Source organism: Pelodiscus sinensis, chromosome 2 (assembly GCF_052426305.1).
Source record: "Pelodiscus sinensis isolate ZL-2025 chromosome 2, ASM5242630v1, whole genome shotgun sequence".
Taxonomy (NCBI): domain Eukaryota; kingdom Metazoa; phylum Chordata; order Testudines; family Trionychidae; genus Pelodiscus; species Pelodiscus sinensis.
The window spans coordinates 253,570,600-253,588,172 of NC_143053.1; the positions used below are offsets into that span (position 1 = coordinate 253,570,600).

Consider the following 17,573-nt stretch of genomic DNA (forward strand, 5'->3'; position numbering starts at 1 on the left):
TGTTCATTCCCTGACACTGCCCCGTGCCCCACTTCCGGAAGTGACCCCCGCTGTGATCCTGGCCGCCGCAGGCGGTGTTAGTACTGCCGAGACAGACCGAACCCTCCCGTGCAGGGCACTTTCACCTCCTCCCTGCCGTTTTCCTTGGGGCGGCTCATCCCCTCCTTGCAGCCCTCCTCCCCCCCGGCCCAGTGGCTGGTGAGTGCCGTACCTGCATGAGCACTGCTCCGACGGTGGATTTTCCCACGCCGAACTGGTTCCCGACGGATCCTTAGCTGTCCGGCATGGAGAGCTTCCACAGGGCGATGGCCACACGCTTCTGGAGGGGGATGGCGGGCCTCATGCGAGTGTCCCGTCACCACAGACCAGGGGTAAGCCACTCACAGAGCTCCAGGAAGGTGTCCTTCTTCATCCTGAAGTTCTGAGTCCACTGGTGGTCTCCCCTGCGCTCCAGGATGATGCGGTCCCAACAGTCACTGCTGGTGTCCAGACGCCAGATGCAGTGGGGCACACTGGCATCTGGGCACTGCTGCAGCTCCTCCACAACCCCCAAGGAGGCCAGGGGGAGAGGCAGGGAGCTGACGTGCACCAGATGGTGTCAGGCAGCCTCCAGCCATTGCTGGCAGGCTTGCAGCAGCAAGTCCAAAAACTGGAGCAGCATGCCCAGGGCGAGCTCTGGCTCCATGGTGTGAACTGCGTCGGCATTCCCAATGGGAACCACTGACACAGGCAGGCAGAGAGGACAACGCTTTGCTGTCCCTCGGCGAGGTAGGCAAGCAAGCGGAAAAGCTGAGAACCGGCTTTCCAGGGGGGTCCCTTTAAGCACGAGCCTCAGATAGCCTCAGACAGCAGCCACACAAAGCAACTACTGACCTGATGCCCTGCCAGAACCGGTTTCAGCTGCCCTTAAATGCCCCCCTGCGTCCAATCAGTGTGGACGCGCTAGTTCGAATTAGCAAAACGCTAATTCGAATTTGGTTTTGGGTCTAGATGCGTTATTTCGAATTAGCTTATTTCGAATTAACTAATTCGAAATAAGTTAGTTCCAATTAGCACTGTAGTGTAGACATACCCTATGATTCTATGATTCAAAGCAGCGCCCCTGGATGCCAGTGGTAGGTAAATAGAACGTGTTTCCCTTTCCTGCAATTGTTGATTTTTCTCCTTTTCCAGTCGTACAGCCAGATGGGGGGAAATCACCTAGGACATCGAGAATAAGTTCTAATTGTGCATCCTGGGAGGAAGACTCGTTTTCCCTGTGAGGGGAGCATGAGTCATCGGGCGCTGTGTATTCCCGTCAGGCAGCTCTGTGATCTATCACGCACCCACATTCTGTAAACATGTCAAAGAGGCTCTAAAAATGGCAGGTCTGCTTCTTCCTGCTGTCTGAGCAGCGCCGCACAGGCCGGGACGCGGCCTCAGTGCGGCAGAGCCTGGAGTCAGAAGGAAATACTGAAAGGCTCCTGAAAGAGCAGGACGTCTCAAGGCTGGGCCAGGTCCCTGGGGAGTCCAGCCCAGCAGGACCTGGAGTAGCTAAGCACCAACGAGGTAGAAGTAACTAGCCAGGGCCTGTCCCTGCTCCCTCCTCACACCCAGACTAGACAGGCAGACCCCACCACCCATCCCCAGCAGGCTCCAGGCTGTCCCTGCTACCCCAGACACATGGAGGGGAAGCATCCCTGGGACAGAGCTAACCTGTAAGCACAGAGATTCCCCCACCAGGCAGGCTGTTTATTGCAGGGCTAACATACTTCCTCAGAGCAGCAAACCCAGGAGTGTGTCCATTATGTATCCCTGCGGGGCCCCTTGAAAGCATTCCAGTTCCCACTTATATGCAGCCCCTGGTGTGTGCTTGTTGAGCTACTCAAACAGAAAGCTCAGGAAGATGGCAGGGCTTGAAAACAGTCTCCCCTGAGTGGATGCACCAACGTGAAAGCGCACAGAGCAGACTGGGCTTTGCGGCCATTCGAGAAAGCCTGACAGCATCAAACTAACTCCCCCACACTTCCTGGGGCCCCGAGGATACCGGCCATGTGCCAGCTGCCGCATTAGGGCCAAATCTTGCTCACTTGGCTCACTCCTGTAATCCCCACCGGCCATGCAACTGAGTCTAGCGAACAGGGCTTGGCCCTTCCCTTCCGCGGCCCGGGGTGTGAATCAAGCAAGCCATCTGGCTGCCAACCCACCAGGTGTGCTGCGAGATTGCAGAGAAGCGAACAGATGCGTGGTGCTTTGGCTGCCGCAGATGGTGCCTTGTCACATCCGCTCTTCATCACCTTCCTTTCCCTGAAAGTTAGCTGCCTGCTTCCCCTCCGCCTGCCCCGTGTTCCTGGCACCTTCTGGATCTCAGGAGGGTGTTGAAGCACTGATCTGTCATCATTAGTATGACGTTTAAAGACAGAAACAAAGGGCCAGATCACCTCAGCTGGTGTAACACTCTGCTGAGGTCAGGGAAATGGAGATTTACACCAGCCGAGAGTCAGGCCCTATGTACAGCTTGACAATGTAGTGACTAGGGGACAATTGTCTACAACGATCTGGAGGGTGTCAACTCCTCTGACTTATGATGAGTGGCACTGTATGTGGTGAGGGGGTCTCTCTGGGTATGTCTACACTACCCCGCTAGTTCGAACTAGCGGGGTAATGTATGCATACCGAACTTGCTAATGAAGCCCGGGATTTGAATTTCCCGGGCTTCATTAGCATAAAGCTGGCGCCGCCATTTTTAAAAGCCGGCTAGTGCAAACCCCGTGCCGCGCGGCTACACGCGGCACGGGCTAGATAGTTCGAACTAGCTAGCTATTCCGAACTATCTGTACGCCTCGTGGAACGAGGTGTTCGCACTAGCCGGCTTTTAAAAATGGCGGCGCCGGCTTTATGCTAATGAAGCCCGGGAAATTCAAATCCCAGGCTTCATTAGCAAGTTCGGTATGCATACATTACCCCGCTAGTTCGAACTAGCGGGGTAGTGTAGACATACCCTCTGACACTAATGGATGTATTTCCAAAGTATGTCAAGAGAGCCTACAGCATATTGATAGATGTCCTTTTCAGCATTGCCATAAATCTAATTTACTATATATCTGAGAGAGTTTGTCTGTCCATAAGCAGGTGAGTGCGTCTGTCTGTCTGTCTGTCTGTTTGTTGAAGAACTCCTAAACAGTAAGAGCTAGGACCACCACATTTGATACACAGCTTCGTCAGGGTTTGGTTGTGCCAGGAAAATGGGATGTGCCCAGAATGGGACTGTTTCTCATAAAACATAAAGGGAGGGTTCTGTTAGCAGGGATAGTTATACTGTAGAATGACCACAGAAGGGCAGCAAGGGGCCAGAGATGGGTTCTGGGAGAGCTATAACCCCATTGGGGAAGCAGGGAACAAGGTTAGAGAAAGGGACAGCTATCTACTGTATATTTGACAGTTTGTCTGTTTGTGTGTCCGTCTGTCTGTCCGTCCCTCAGCCAGGGGACATGCACTCCTCCCCCAGCTGTGCCTTCTGGAGCCGCAGTAGCCATGGAGAGGTGCTTCTCACCTGGCCCCAAGCTGCTGCGTTAAGAGAGAGCTGGGGTTGTTCTCTTTCCCTGAAGCAGCCTGAATACTGAACTCCTCATCCCAGCCCCATCCTAGAACAATGGTTTAAATGAAGAAAAATAAAAAATATTTGAGTTAAAGGACGTGAGCAATACTGGGTAAATCTTCCAATAAATGGTGCATTACAGCAAAATGCAGGCTGGAGGGATACAAGTTCTTTGCTACAGGAAGCCAGGAATTGCCTACCAGTGCAGCCCAGTGATCAGTGAAGTCTGATATACTTTTTTCAGTAATGGTCATTACCAGATGTTTGAGGACAAGAGGTTTGTAATACCCTTTTTGGGCAGTTTTGCTTACCCCTGGGCAGTTAGCAGTTAACATATACTCCAAGCACAAGTGTTGATATCACTTACAGTTTTTATCTTCTGTGACTGTTCTCATTGTCCACATAAATGGTCGATTTCTTTGCTTCAATGACATCTTGTGGCAGTGAGTTCCACAGGCTAATTTTGAAGTGTATTTGAGGGGAGGAAGTCCTTTCAGTTTGAAATCTGCTGTCTTTCAGTTTCATTGGCTGTTCCCTTCATCTGGCATTATGACAGCAAGTGTTCCCATTCAGCTTGTTACCCTGCTTTACACTGTGGGGAGAGCAGACCTCCAGGCAGCAGTGGGGCAGCCAGGAGGAAAGATGGAGCCCCCTGGTGCATTGATCTCCCTTGGTCCAGCAAATTCTCTGGTTCAGGACCAATCAGGGTGCTGGACCAGGGAGGTTCAACCTGTATATATATATTGCCCAGGGAGGTTTTGGAATCTCCATCTGTGGAGATATTTAAGAGTAGGTTAGATAAATGTCTATCAGGGATGGTCTAGACAGTATTTGTTCCTGCCAGACTGGATTCGATGACCTCTCGAGGTCCCTTCCAGTCCTAGTATTCTATGATTCTATGCTCACAACCCCTCTTATTCATCTCCTTTCTGAACAATTGTGATCCTTCTAAGATCTCAGATTTGGAAGACTTTCCATTCCCACAGCCTTTTTTGTCACTCGTCTCTGAACATCCCCCTCCCCCTTTCTGCTACATCTCTCAGGTACTGGAGGACCAGCAAAAGGCAGAGCATTGAAGGCTGATTTAGACTGGTCTCGCTTATGTAGCTTATGGTAGCTTATGTAGTCTTAGGGTCTCTGTCCCTCTCTTATTCCGGGGACTAGTAATTTGTTTCTATCTCAATAGAAAATTGCTACCCTCCCCATGCTGGCTCAGGATTGCATGTTGGGAGAAGGCAAAAGTGTCCCCCATTTGCGCCATGGTAGGGAACAGTGGGTAGAAGTGCCCGTTTACCCCTACATGACCAAATCCACTGGACCGGCCAAATGCGCATAAACCACACAGCTATCTTAGTCTCCCAGGCTGTGCGGTTCCAGGGACAATCTTGACACAATGAATACAGATTCTGCATTTTGGGTTAGGTAGAAAACCAGCCTTAACAGCAAATCTGTTTGTTTCCTCTGAATCTCTTCCGCTACAAAATGCCTCCGCAGTTCACCCATGTTATTGTCTTCTCTTCAAGGTTGGCTGCAAGGCCGTCATGGTTTTCTTTCAGTACTGCATCATGGCCAACTTCTTCTGGCTGCTGGTGGAAGGCTTGTACCTGCGCACCCTCCTAGTCATCTCTTTCTTTTCCGAGAGGAAGTACTTCTGGTGGTATATCCTGATTGGCTGGGGTACGCATCTTTGTGACTGTGAATGGTAGGGAAAATGAACTTAAGGTGGCCTGGAGCGGTTTCTGACAGTGATGTAGCCCCTTAGCATGTGGGATCAGATAGGACTGAGAGGTAATATTTGTGTATCATCTTTCTGCCAGGTGTTATTAGTGGCAGTGAGGGTCAGATTCCAATGAAGGTACCTGGGATTTCTGTTTAAAATAAATAAATAAGTTGATTTGAGGGTTTCTCCCCTCATCTAAAAAAAAAGTATTCTGTCCCAGCTTTCAGACACTTAGAATTTAAAGGAACTGGGCACCTTTATAGGGTCTGGTCTCCACTAGCGTGGAAGGTTGACTTAAGATACGCAACTCCAGCTACGTTAATTACATAGCTGGAGTCAATGTATCTTAAATCGCTGTCCACACAGCGGGAGGTCGACAGGAGCAAACGGGCCCATTGGCTTCCCTTACTCCTTGTGAGGAGCAGGAGTACTGGTACTGACGGGGATGCTCTCTGAGTTCAATTTAGCAGGTCTTCACTAGGCCCACTAAATCAAATGCCAGAAGACTGACCGCATCAATCTTCCATGTAGTGTAGACATGGCCCAGGTGTTTCCTCCTTACTCCCATACATGCAGGAGCCCTTCAGAAACTAAAACCATAAGTAACCCTTAGTTGAGGAAGCAAATAAACCATCTGTTTATACAGTGAAATGAAATCAGCAAAAAACAGACAGCCTATGAACCAACCCCACAGTCTGAGTTCATAACTGCTCTTTTTAGTGAGGACTCAGGACTCTGGTTTGTAAAACAGTCCTTCCCTGCCCAAAACACTGTTATGATTGGCATTGACGTCTTGTGGGGACAGGCCTGGAAGGGCCTTGACAGGGAAAACAAGTAGCCACTGTGCCACTAACCTTGTCCTCTACTGATAGGTGCACCATCGGTATTCATCACAGCGTGGACTCTCGTCCGGGTTTACTATGAAGATACCGGGTAAGTCTCAGAAGTCAACTTAATGTCTTTGATTTTAAGATACCTTAAAAGGAAATGTATCTGCAGCTAACTTAACACTCTGCTCAGCAAAAATGAATTGTAAAAAGTCCTTGCAAATCAATCTTTTCCTTTAGAATTGCCTGTCTGAGAGGAGATGCTGGTATAACTAGTCTAAAAAAACCTGTCTTCACAAGCTATAAATAACTTTCACTTTTAAACCCAATGAATGAAAGGAATGGCTTTTAGGCTACGTCTACAAGGCACAGTTATTTCGGAATAAGCTATTCCAGAATAGTTATTTCAAAATAGCTTATTTCGAAACAGCACGTCTACACTGCAGGGAAGCCTCAAACTAAGTCCGAGGCAAATTCCCCTCATGTAGATGTGTTTGCTCAATTTAGAGCTCCAGGAAGAATAACTTAAAATGGCCCTGGTGAGGGGCTATTTTGAAATGGCAGAAGTGTAGTGTCTATACACGCCTTATTTCGAAATAGCTATTTCGAAAGAGGCATTATTCTTCAGAGAATGAGGTTGACAGAAGTCAGAATAAGCCTCCCATTATTTTGAAATAATTTCAAAATAACGGAATTGCTGCGTAGATCCATGCATAGTTATTTCAGAATAACGGCCGTTATTCCAAAATAACTTTGCTGTGTAGACACAGCCTTAAAGCCCAAGGCTGGGATCCCCAACATCTGAGATCTAATCTGGGTTCTGCCATTTGCTCCCCCTTTGATTCACTTTCCTCATCTGTGCACAGAGGTAATAATAGTAACCTAATTCGCAAGGGATTGGTGAGGTTTTGACCCGTTCATTAATGCATCTCAAGGACTTTGGGATGCTTGGGTGGCAGCTGCTTTGGAAGTCTTGGCCAAATTCAGCCATGACGTACCAGAGATGCTGATAGAGATCCGTGCAGTTATCCCAGACACGAATTCACCCCAGGATGTGCCCATTGGGACCCATAGTTAGCCAACGGGAGTTGCATTTGATGTATGTGTACAGTTTAGTTCGATGGGTTCATGTTTATTGTTGATCATCAGACTCTGCCATCAAGGTTGAAAACTGCCTTCTAGCCTCCTCACATCGCAAGTCAGAAGTGACAATGTTGTTATCACTGCTGCTGTGCTGAGGCAGGGCTCAAGTCTCACCTCCCCTCTGCAAATTACAACGCTGACTGTCTTCTCATTTCCCTCTGATGTGACAGGCCCTGGGAGAGCCCAGCCACCACAAGATCTCTGCTCCCAGCACAGCTCTGTTCCCATGGGGGGCTTTCTGGGACTCCACAGAGAGTTAATGAAGGTCAAAACCGACCAAAGATGCCATTTTGGGGCTGGGTCTTGTGAGACTGCAGAGCTCCTTTGCTGTCTGTTTCAGTGGGAGGGGGGCATCTTGCTGGACTGAGTGTTATTGTGACCTCCACACTTACTCGTGGCACTGAGACCACTCACAGGGGGAAAGAATGAGTCTGCTCTACAGCCTGAGCAGGTTCCAGCTGTAGAAGCTCATGATTGGCGGTCCCAAGTTCCGTTCCGCCTGTGGGCATTACACTATATTTGTGAACGCCATACGTGTGTCTCTCACCAGTTTCCAGCCAGATTCTTTGAGTCTGTGCTCCACCCTCATCCTCCATGGTCAGTGCTTATATTAATCTTCTTTAAATCTGGATCAGATACATTGTAGATAACAAGGTGGAAGTTTCCACTCCCTTCCCCTTCCATTGCTCTCTGAAATGGCACGACATTAATGTGCACTAGGGAACGTTTAGTGTGCACCAGCAAGTTCTCCAGGGGCCAGAGGGCATGCAACTCAATGGTGCACTTCACAATTCACTCCCTTCTAGCGCACAGTGCCACGCAGTACAGGCAATCCTGAGACACTTCTGTCTTTTCCGATTCACGTATTGGGAGGGGGCGTCTCAGTGTCTCAGCAACTGTGTGACGATGCACCCTTCAGCTCCGTCACCTTTTCCAGATGCCTGAGCCCAGGACTGGGACCTAGTCATTACTCTAGTCTGCCAGCCGTTGACTCTCCTTGCAATCGCTGAACAAATCACTGAGCCTCCCTGCCTCAGTTTCTCTCATTTTGTAAATTGGGAATAACGATCCCGAGCTCACATGGGTATCATGAGCATTCACTGGTTGCTAGTCCCAGCGCGCTTTGAGGAAAAGAAGCACTGAGTGTTATCTTCTCCTTTATTCCCATTTTTGGGGCAAGTCTATGCATCAAACACTGTGTGGGCACGGCTGTACTGGAGCACTTTAAAGGAGCTCCTCTGTACCGATGGGAGAGAACTCTTCCATCAGCATCATTAAGCCATCTCCACACGAGGCAATAGATGTGTGGGTCTCCCGCCAACATAGTGCTGTCTACACTTGGGGGGGAGGTTAGGTCAGGGGATGTTTCACACTGGGGCCTGCCAGGAAGGTGGGGAAGGAAGCAATTGCCCCATGGCGATTCTAAAGGGCCAGGAGCCCCGCGTCTTTCAAATCATGGGTATTCCAGACAGCTCTTAGGACTGGGTGGGGAGCCGGCTTGCTGAGGGCTGGCTGCCCTGTCCCTACCTCTTCTGCCTGAAGCCCCACCCCTTCCACAAGTGTGGAGCTGGGCTCCTCCATCTTGCCCATCGGCCTGGCCAGGCTGTGAGCTCCCCTGTTCACCCCCAAGCGATGTAGTTCTGCTGTGATAAGTGTGTCATGTAAACCACACGGCTACATCTACACTGGCATGATTTTCCAGAAACACTTATACCGGAAAAGTTTTCCGTTAAAAGTATTTTCGGAAAAAGCGCGTCTAGATTGGCAGGATGCTTTTCCGGAAAAGTACTTTTTGCGGAAAAGTGTCCGTGCCAATCTAGACGCGCTTTTCCGCAAAAAAGCCCCGATCGTCATTTTCGCGATCGGGGCTTTTTTGCGGAAAACACTACTGGGCTGTCTACACTGGCCCTTTTCTGGAACAGTTTTCCGGAAAAAGACTTTTGCCCGAACGGGAGCAGCATAGTTTTTCCAGAAAAGCACTGATGATTTTACATTAGATCATCAATGCTCTTCCAGAAATTCAAGGGGCCAGTGTAGACAGCTGGCAAGTTATTCCGGAAAAGCGGCTGATTTTCCGGAATAAGTGGCCAGTGTAGACACAGCCCACCTGTCTCTTCCTTTCGCCTTTTGTGGCCTTCAAACATGTTGCCTCCTGAACTGTGTGAAAAGAAAGATTCACGGGTCAGTATGTGCCAAACACCTCTCTTTAGTAGGGCCATTCTTAATTTTTGAAAAATAACCCACCACTGTCTCTTTAAATCTCTGTTTTCCCTGAAATACCACAGGGTTTCCCCAAAACCATAACTCATTCCAAGCTTGCTGGGAGCTTGATGAACCTGTGACATGCACAGGATCCCTGCTAACTTCCCCTGAGAGCTCCTCTTAATTGTGTTCCTCCATTGATATCTCAGGACAGTCATTTGCACAGTCTCTCACTGCAGGATTCTAGACTATACCGGAAGGCTGCAAAAATTACTAAGAATGGTCAGACTCTCTAAGGGGCGGTTTTGAGAGCAGTTCATCATGAGCCTGATGGAGCCATTCAGATTTAGAATACAGAGCATTGCATCCTAGGCACAATAGCAGATAACCCACAAGCATGATTATGACGGTGCTTTCTGGCTATACAATCTCTTAAGCTTTGAGAGGTTTGCTGGCTAGAGTTTATCTGCAAAGCAGAAGCTATCATTTGAGTGTCTCATGAGCCAATTTGGGATGTTACAGCTTTTATTCACAGTGGTATACGTTTTGCAAGAATTAAGTGAGTTCCCCTAATAGCCAGATGTGCCCATTTATAGAATCGGGGGTCAGCATCCCTAAAAGAACCGACAAATGCACTCATGTAATAAAATAAATATTTTTATTGGTGTTTCTGTCCTGCAGGGCTGGGCAAAAACTGTGATAAAGTTGGTTCTCTTTAGAATGTACTATGTCTTCTCTATGTCTCTGGTTAAGAAGTAACGTGTTGGTTAAGATGATTAGAGCTGTTAAAAAGAGGAACAAATTATGAATGTGTCCCTCTGTTAATAACAAAACCAAACACTTCCACACAAGGGGGAAAAATGAAAAAATGTTTCTGATGAATGTTCTTAATTCCATTTAAAATGTTATAAGGGGCATTTCTCATTTCCAACCAAATGTTGACCAACTAAAGCCAACCCATATCACCACACCTGGGTTGAAATCTTTCATCCCACTGAAGCAGAGATTGGCAATAATTTTGGGCCAGGGGCCACTTCAGAAATGTTTGATGTGGCCCCGGGCAATCCAGAAGGGGTGGGGCCTAAATCAGAAGGGGGCGGGGCCAGGATTCTTCTGGACTACCCCACCCCCAGACCATGATTGGTCTGGGGGTGGGGAAGCCCCTTTGTCCCCCCTTCCCACTAGGCATCCATGCCCTTGGCAGGGTGGGAAGAGGCTTCACACGCTCCCCCACCCACAGGCCAATCATGGTCTGGGGGTGGGGTAGTCCAGAAGAATCCTGGCCCCTCCTCACAGGGCCAGGGCAAGGTGAAGAAAGTTTTGCGCAGCTCCCATGCCCCCAGGTCCTGATTGGCCTGGGGGCAGGGGGAGTACAAAGCCTCCTCCCACCCTACCCCCACACTGCAAGGAACATGCAGCACTTCAAAGTGCCACGTGCTCCTGGCAACGCAGGAGGAGGCTTCGCATGTTCCCCCCACCCACAGGCCAATCAGGGCCTGGGGGCAGGGGAGCTGCATGAAGCTTCCTTTGCCCTGCCCCCGCCCTGCATGAGCGTACGGCACTGTGCGCTTCTTGCAGGGCGGAGGAAACTTTGTGCAGCTCCCCCGCCCCCAGGTCAATCAGGGCATGGGGGTGGGGGAGTGTGTGCCGTCTCCTCCTGCCCTGCGAGGAGCACGTAGCACTTTGAAGTGCCATGTGCTCTTCGCAGAGTGGGAATAAGTTTTGTGCACGCCCCCACCCGCAGACCTTAATTGGCCTGGGGGCGGGGGAGCAGCAGTGCCTTGGCAGGCCGGATCCGACCCGCAAAGGCCCTTTTGCCCCACCCCTGCACTAAAGCCAATGGGGGAGTTTTGTCATGACCTTCAGTTGGGCCAGCGTTCCACCCAGCAGGGTTTTACTGTTCTTTGCTCTGTGAAATCCCTGTCCTGAAAGCTTTGCAGCTGAAATATTGGTAGTTGCCCAGATCTGGAGCTTTCACCTGCCTAACAGCCTGCTTGCACCAATTTGGTTGTTGGTTTTGTTTATTTTCAGGTGTTGGGAGGACATACGCAAGTCCCCGTCTTGGTGGATCATCAAAATTCCTGTTGTGGGTTCTATTTCGGTAACGTATCAGCCACCTCCACTGGCTGCAAAAGCCCTCGTTAGTGAAAGCTCAGTGCCGAGGTTATGCACTGGTGTGTGTTCCGTAAACGGCATATGCCAATAGTCAGACATAGCTGGAGAGACTCACTAGAAACCAGCATTGCCAAGCATTGTCTTCAGGGCATGGGCCAACCTAACTAATGAGGGGGAGAGTTAGAAAGTAAGTTTCTTGGGGAGCAGGTTATCTGAAACTGGCTACTGAAGGGCTTGTTGTACGATCCCCTGGGACAGCTGGTGCTGGCCATTCTCAGAGCCAGGATACTGGGTTAGTGGAACCACAAGCCGGATCCTGTCTGGCAATTCCGGTCTCCTACTGGAACTAATACAAGAAGAACAGATGTGTCTTTAGGGGAGTCCCATTTGCAAAACCAGTCCACACTTTAAGAAATGAGTCTGTTCCTGCAAGGTGTTGAGCCCTGCCTGAGTGCGACAGCCTTCCCAAAGGAGACTTTGGGTAAACTAGACTCCAGTAAGAGTTGAGGACTCTTGGGAAGTGTCATGAGGCATGTTGCACTTCGGTCCTCAAGCTCCCTTAACACTTCATCCGGCAGCATCTGGGAGGAATGGAAGAGAGCTCAGATACTGCAGTGGTGGGCGAGGAAACCTCTGATAGCTGGAGGAGCCTTTCAGCTCAGTCTCATCCTGAGATATTTAAGCCTTCCCCTGATGGAAATGTCCTAAAGATTTTAATTTTTAAAAAATCACTTTTCCGTAAGTGTTTTGCATCATCCGTTGGAGTCTAATAGGAAACCTGCTATAGGTTTTGTAGGTTAATTTCTCAAGGGGCTTGATCTAATTGCCACTGAAGGCAATGGGAGACTCTGACTTTTTGGTCTTTTTGTGAGAGCCAGAAAAGGCCGTAGAGTCCCACCATGTTTCTAAAGAATCCATCCTTGGTTCCATCCTTGTTCCATCCTTGTTGATTCCATATAACGTCTCTGTTTGGGTCTCCAACGAACATGGGTACATTTGTGAGCAAGGGTCTGATAGACTCCTAGAGCTGAAAGAGACCTTAGTAGGTCATCGAATCCAACCCCTGCCCAAGGCAGGACCAACTTAAACTAAATCATCCCAGCCAGGGCTTTGTCAAGCCAGGACTTAAAAACCTCTAGGGATGGATATTCCACCATCTCCCTAGGTAACCCATCCCAGTGCTTCCCCATCCTCCTGGTGAAAGAGTTTTTCCTAATATCCAACCTAGACCTCCCCCACTGCAACTTGAGACCATTGCTCCTCATTCTGTCATCTGTCACTACTGAGAACAGCCTCTCTCCATCCTCTTTGGAACCCCCCTTCAGGAAGTTGAAGGCTGATGAACTTCAGTTCAATATGGCTTTGAGTTTATTCCCCAAATGCCAGGCAAACACATGGGAGGGAAAGGGAAAAGGAAAGAACAGCAAGCCCTGGTCAGCACTAGGGAGTTATTTTGAAATAACTCCCCTTATTCTGAAATAATAAGCAAAGCGTCCCCGCTACCAACTCTGTTATTTTGAAATAACAGATGGGTTATTGTGAAATCTGAGTTCCTGCTTTCATTAGGGAACAATGCTTATTTTGAGATAGTGGTAGTGTGGACATTCTGTTGCTGTTATTTCAAAATAACTACTCCCCAGAGTTATTTGAATTTATTACTCGCTAATGCTCTCTTAAGTCAAGGTAGCACATCCATAATAAGGGCATGTTTACACAGCAGGGTTAAACTCAAAATAAGCTACGCAACTTGAGTTACGCTAATTGTGTAGTTTAAGTCAAAATAGCTTATTTTGACTTTTGGCCCTGTCTACACAGTAGTTATTTCAAGACAGAGCACTCTTCCCCTGACTTCCCTTACTCCTCATACAATAAGGGTTACAGAAGTCAAAGTAAGAAGTCCTCCGCCTCAACATTATTTCAACATTATGTCAAAATAACTGCTTGTGTGTAGACATAGACTATGTTATTTCGGAATAACGTCGGTTATTCTGAAATAATGCTGCTGTATAGACATAGCCTAACAGAGCCTGCCTCAGACTAATTTGTATATTTCGCTATTTCGATTTTGTTGTTTCAGGAGTTATTATTTCAATTTTAATTCTTATCTGATGTGTGTCAAGATATTAGTCCTGCTTTTCACAAGGGGTTGGACTCGATGACCTGAGGTCCCTTCCAATCCTGTGATTCTATGATATTTGTCTTTCAGAACGACTGGTAGATCCGTTTTTCTCTTTTCCAGCCTATGTCTAGACTACAGGGTTTTATTGGAAAAAGATACACAAATTGCGCTCTGCAATTTGTGTACCTTTTTCCAATAGTTTTGTCAGAAGAGTCTTTTCCAAAATTTGGCCCATCTACACTGGGCCAAATTTCAGAGAAACCTCCTCTTTTGGAAGAGCCCTCTTCCTTCTGGAAAAAGGAAGACAGGTCTTCCAAAAGAGAGCATCTACTCTTCTGCAAAAACAAGTGGAAGAGCAGGCACATTCCCTGGATGTGGCAGAGTTTTTCCAGGATACCTCCTGGAAAAACCGCATAATCTAGACATAGCTTCAGTGTAATCTCCTTTAGAGAGAAATACACTCTATTCTCCTGAAATGGAAGGACTACTACTTTGACTGTTTTATTCAATAAAACAAGTTTAAACCTTTTTTCTCAACACAAAACAGACCCTGTCCAGTAATTATTACTTCTTTTTGCACTCATCAAATAAATAATCACTAAATCCTGTCCACTTGCATTTAACGGTGCCTTCCCTGTTCATTCTCTCAGCCACCCGGGGCTTGACACAGTCAATGCTATATGCTGCAGAGATGTTTGGGAAGCTGCTCAGGTCTTCTGTTCAGTTGCTATAATTCGCATGGTCCTGGAGCTGATTAGAATGCGCTCCCGTATCTAAGTGCCTGCGTGTCTGGGACAAGTCTCTTTTCTTCTAGCTAGGAAACATGATCAGAGACAATGATGAGCAAAGTAGGACAGATAAGATTAGGGTAATTAACCATTGGCACAGCTTGACCAAGGGCTGTGATAAATTCTCCATGCCTTAGATAATTTAAATTAAGAGTGGATAACTGTCTCGAGCCACATCTTCACTACGTGGAAGATCAACGCTGCCAGGGTCGATCTATCAGAGTTTCATTTAGTGAGTCTAATAAAGTCCTGCTAAATCAAACTCAGAGGGTGCCCCCATCAGTACCAGTACTCCTCCTCCTCACAAGGAGTAAGGGAAGTTGAGGGAAGCATTTCTCCTGTTGACCTCCCAAAGTGGAGAACACGCAGAAACTCAAATTAAGGTACGTCGACTCCAACTATGTAATTAACATAGTTTGTGTTGCGTATCTTAATTTGACCTTCCCCTGTAATGTAGACCTGGCCTAAAAGAGAGGTTCTCTGGCTCATGCACAAGTTGATGAGTGAGATCTAGGAATCTCTAGCCTGTGCTATGCAGGGCTCAGACAAGATGAGCACAATGCTTCCTTTTGGCCTTTCCATCTGTAATTTAAGAATCACTTGGGAGGTCAATCATAGTAAAGGAAAAGGAAGGAGATTTTGTGCCCTTGAAATTCACATCTGGGTTTCAAGTTTTCACTGGTATGTATCATCTACTACGTCTCAGTTACACCAAGCAGCAGCGTTTGGTGGTTAGGGCACGGGTGTGGAAGTTGGAGAAACCTGAGTTCTAGTCCTGCCAATGACTGTGTGACTTTGGGTGAATCCCCACCTGCCTGTACCTCAATTTCCCCTGTCTGCCTTTACAGATCACTTTACGGAACTCCTTGCCAGCGGATGTGGTGATGGCTAGGACTTTAACAGGATTCAAAAAAGAGCTAGATAGATTCAAGGAGGTTAGATCTATCGATGGTTATTATCCAGGATGGGTAGGAATGGTTCCCTAGCCTCTGTTTCTCTGGAAATGGGTGACAGGGGAGGGATCACGTGAGAATTACCTCTTGTGTTCCCTCCCTCTGGGGCATCTGGTATTGGCCACTGTCAGAAGACTGGGCTAGATGGACCATTGGTCCGACCCAATATGGCTGTTCTTATGGCCTTGTGATCCTCAGATGAAGATCAGAGTTGGGATTATAAAGATAACTCAGGGACACCAATAGTTTTATACTTTTACCTAGTCTGGATTCAAAGGCAGTGTACCAGTATTACCCATGATGTTCATAGGTAGCAGGTTTAAAACAAACAAAAAGACATATCTCTTCATGCAGCGCACAATCAACCTGTGGAACTCCTTGCCAGAGGATGTTGTGAAGGCCAGGACTTTAACTGAGTTCAAAAAAGAGCTAGGAAAAGCCCTGGAGAATAGGTCCATCAATGGCTATTAGCCAGGATGAATAAGAATGGTGTTCCTAGCCTCTGTTTGTCAGAGGCTGGAAATGGGTGAAAGGGGAGGGATCAATTGATGATTACCGGTTCTGTTCATTCCCTCTGGGGGCACCTGGCATTGGCCACTGTCAGAAGACAATATACTGGGCTAGATGGACCTTTGGTCTGACCCAGTATCACTGTTCTTATGTTCATTCCTTGCTGCCTAGCTCACCAACATGTACATGGAGAAGGCACACCTCGCGAGGCAGACCAGAAGCCTGTTTTCAGTTCTCTCTGATCCCATGCCATGTATCTAGTTTTTGGTGCACTGCCCCATTCCCAGTCTGTGACGTGCCCAGCAGAGAGCCCCGTACTGCCGTCTACCGCAGGCTGTGACCTCCGTCGCTCAACTAACCGAAAGCTCTAATCCCGCCCCATCGCCGTCCCCCGCGCAGCAGGACGTCGTGCATAGCTGTGCTCTATGGGCTTGACATCATCATACTTGAGATGTATGACACAAAGTCCCAAGCAGGCTGATGTCAGGTCCAAAATGGCTGCCATCCTGTCTCGGTTTACCATGGGCACACAGAGTGGGGTTTTCTGCCTGTAGCTTGTTAACAACGGCTCATTCCATGGCCTGATCCTTGAGGCAAAAGGAATGTCCTCTAACAACCAGCTCTTTTCATGGCAGAAAGCGAACTGGTTGGTTTAACCCTGTTTTTTTCTCTCTCTCTCTCTTCTCCTCCCCATCAGGTGAACTTCATCCTCTTCATTTGCATTATCCAAATCCTCGTCCAGAAGCTGCACTCTCCAGATGTCGGGCACAACGAAACCAGTCAGTACTCGTAAGTCCCAGAATTGTTTTTGCCTCAACCATACAGCATTGATGAGACTTGTCAGGCAAGGCTGTTTGCTTCCCCAGAACCATGCTCTCTGCCTCCCTTTGATTGATCACAATCAGAAATGAGCTGAGTCGATCAAAGGTGTCTGAGAGTAGGGGATTGGGAGAAATGCTAAAATAATCAAGCGTATTGCTGTCAGACTGATCTTTTAGAAGAGTCAAGAGCCTCGCTCCTAGGAATAGCAATGAACAAGTGAACTGCATGATGATGCTTCATGAGAAGAAAACAGGTGCTTCATTTGTATATTCCCCATTAGCTAGCTTCAATTACAGCGAGGGGGGGGGTGGCTAAAAGATTCCTGAGGCTATGGAGCAAATATCCAAAGCCTCCGTTGGTGTCTTGAAAGGACAAAAGTTCCCACCTTGCATTGTTGAGCATGCAAGAATGAGTTTGGCGTCATACCTGAAATGTTCTTGCACCGAACTACACGGTGTTTCAAATTCCATGCTTGAGCTGTATCCTTTTGGACAGTTTGGGTTGATAAAAGTGGGTGCCCTTCCCATCCAAGTCGCTGGATTTGTGCCTTCGTACACCATGGCTGAATTTGTCCCATAGCGCGAAATATGACCCTCAGGTACATCAGTGCAACCTGAGGGACGTCAGTGGAGTTGTGCAAGTGAAGCTGATGGCAGGATTTGGCCGTCAGTATCCAGACGGCTTCAGCCAACTTCAGGGGTTTGGTCTAGATGACCCAAGAGGCCAGTTGCTCATCATACTGGTGAATTCTTCCTGCCAAATCTGAGATAAGGATTTGTTTCAGTCTAACAGATTCT

General features: G+C 48.1%; 1 protein-coding gene across 1 annotated transcript in view; it reads left to right on the top strand.

Moving 5' to 3' along the window:
* Positions 1 to 17,573, top strand: part of VIPR1 (vasoactive intestinal peptide receptor 1) — a 179,386-nt gene that overhangs the window by 149,776 nt on the left and 12,037 nt on the right. The window contains exons 7-10 of the mRNA XM_075922882.2: positions 5,101 to 5,254; positions 6,170 to 6,230; positions 11,501 to 11,570; positions 16,652 to 16,743. Of these exons, the coding sequence (XP_075778997.1) occupies positions 5,101 to 5,254; positions 6,170 to 6,230; positions 11,501 to 11,570; positions 16,652 to 16,743 (377 nt within the window). The remainder of the gene's footprint in view (positions 1 to 5,100; positions 5,255 to 6,169; positions 6,231 to 11,500; positions 11,571 to 16,651; positions 16,744 to 17,573) is intronic.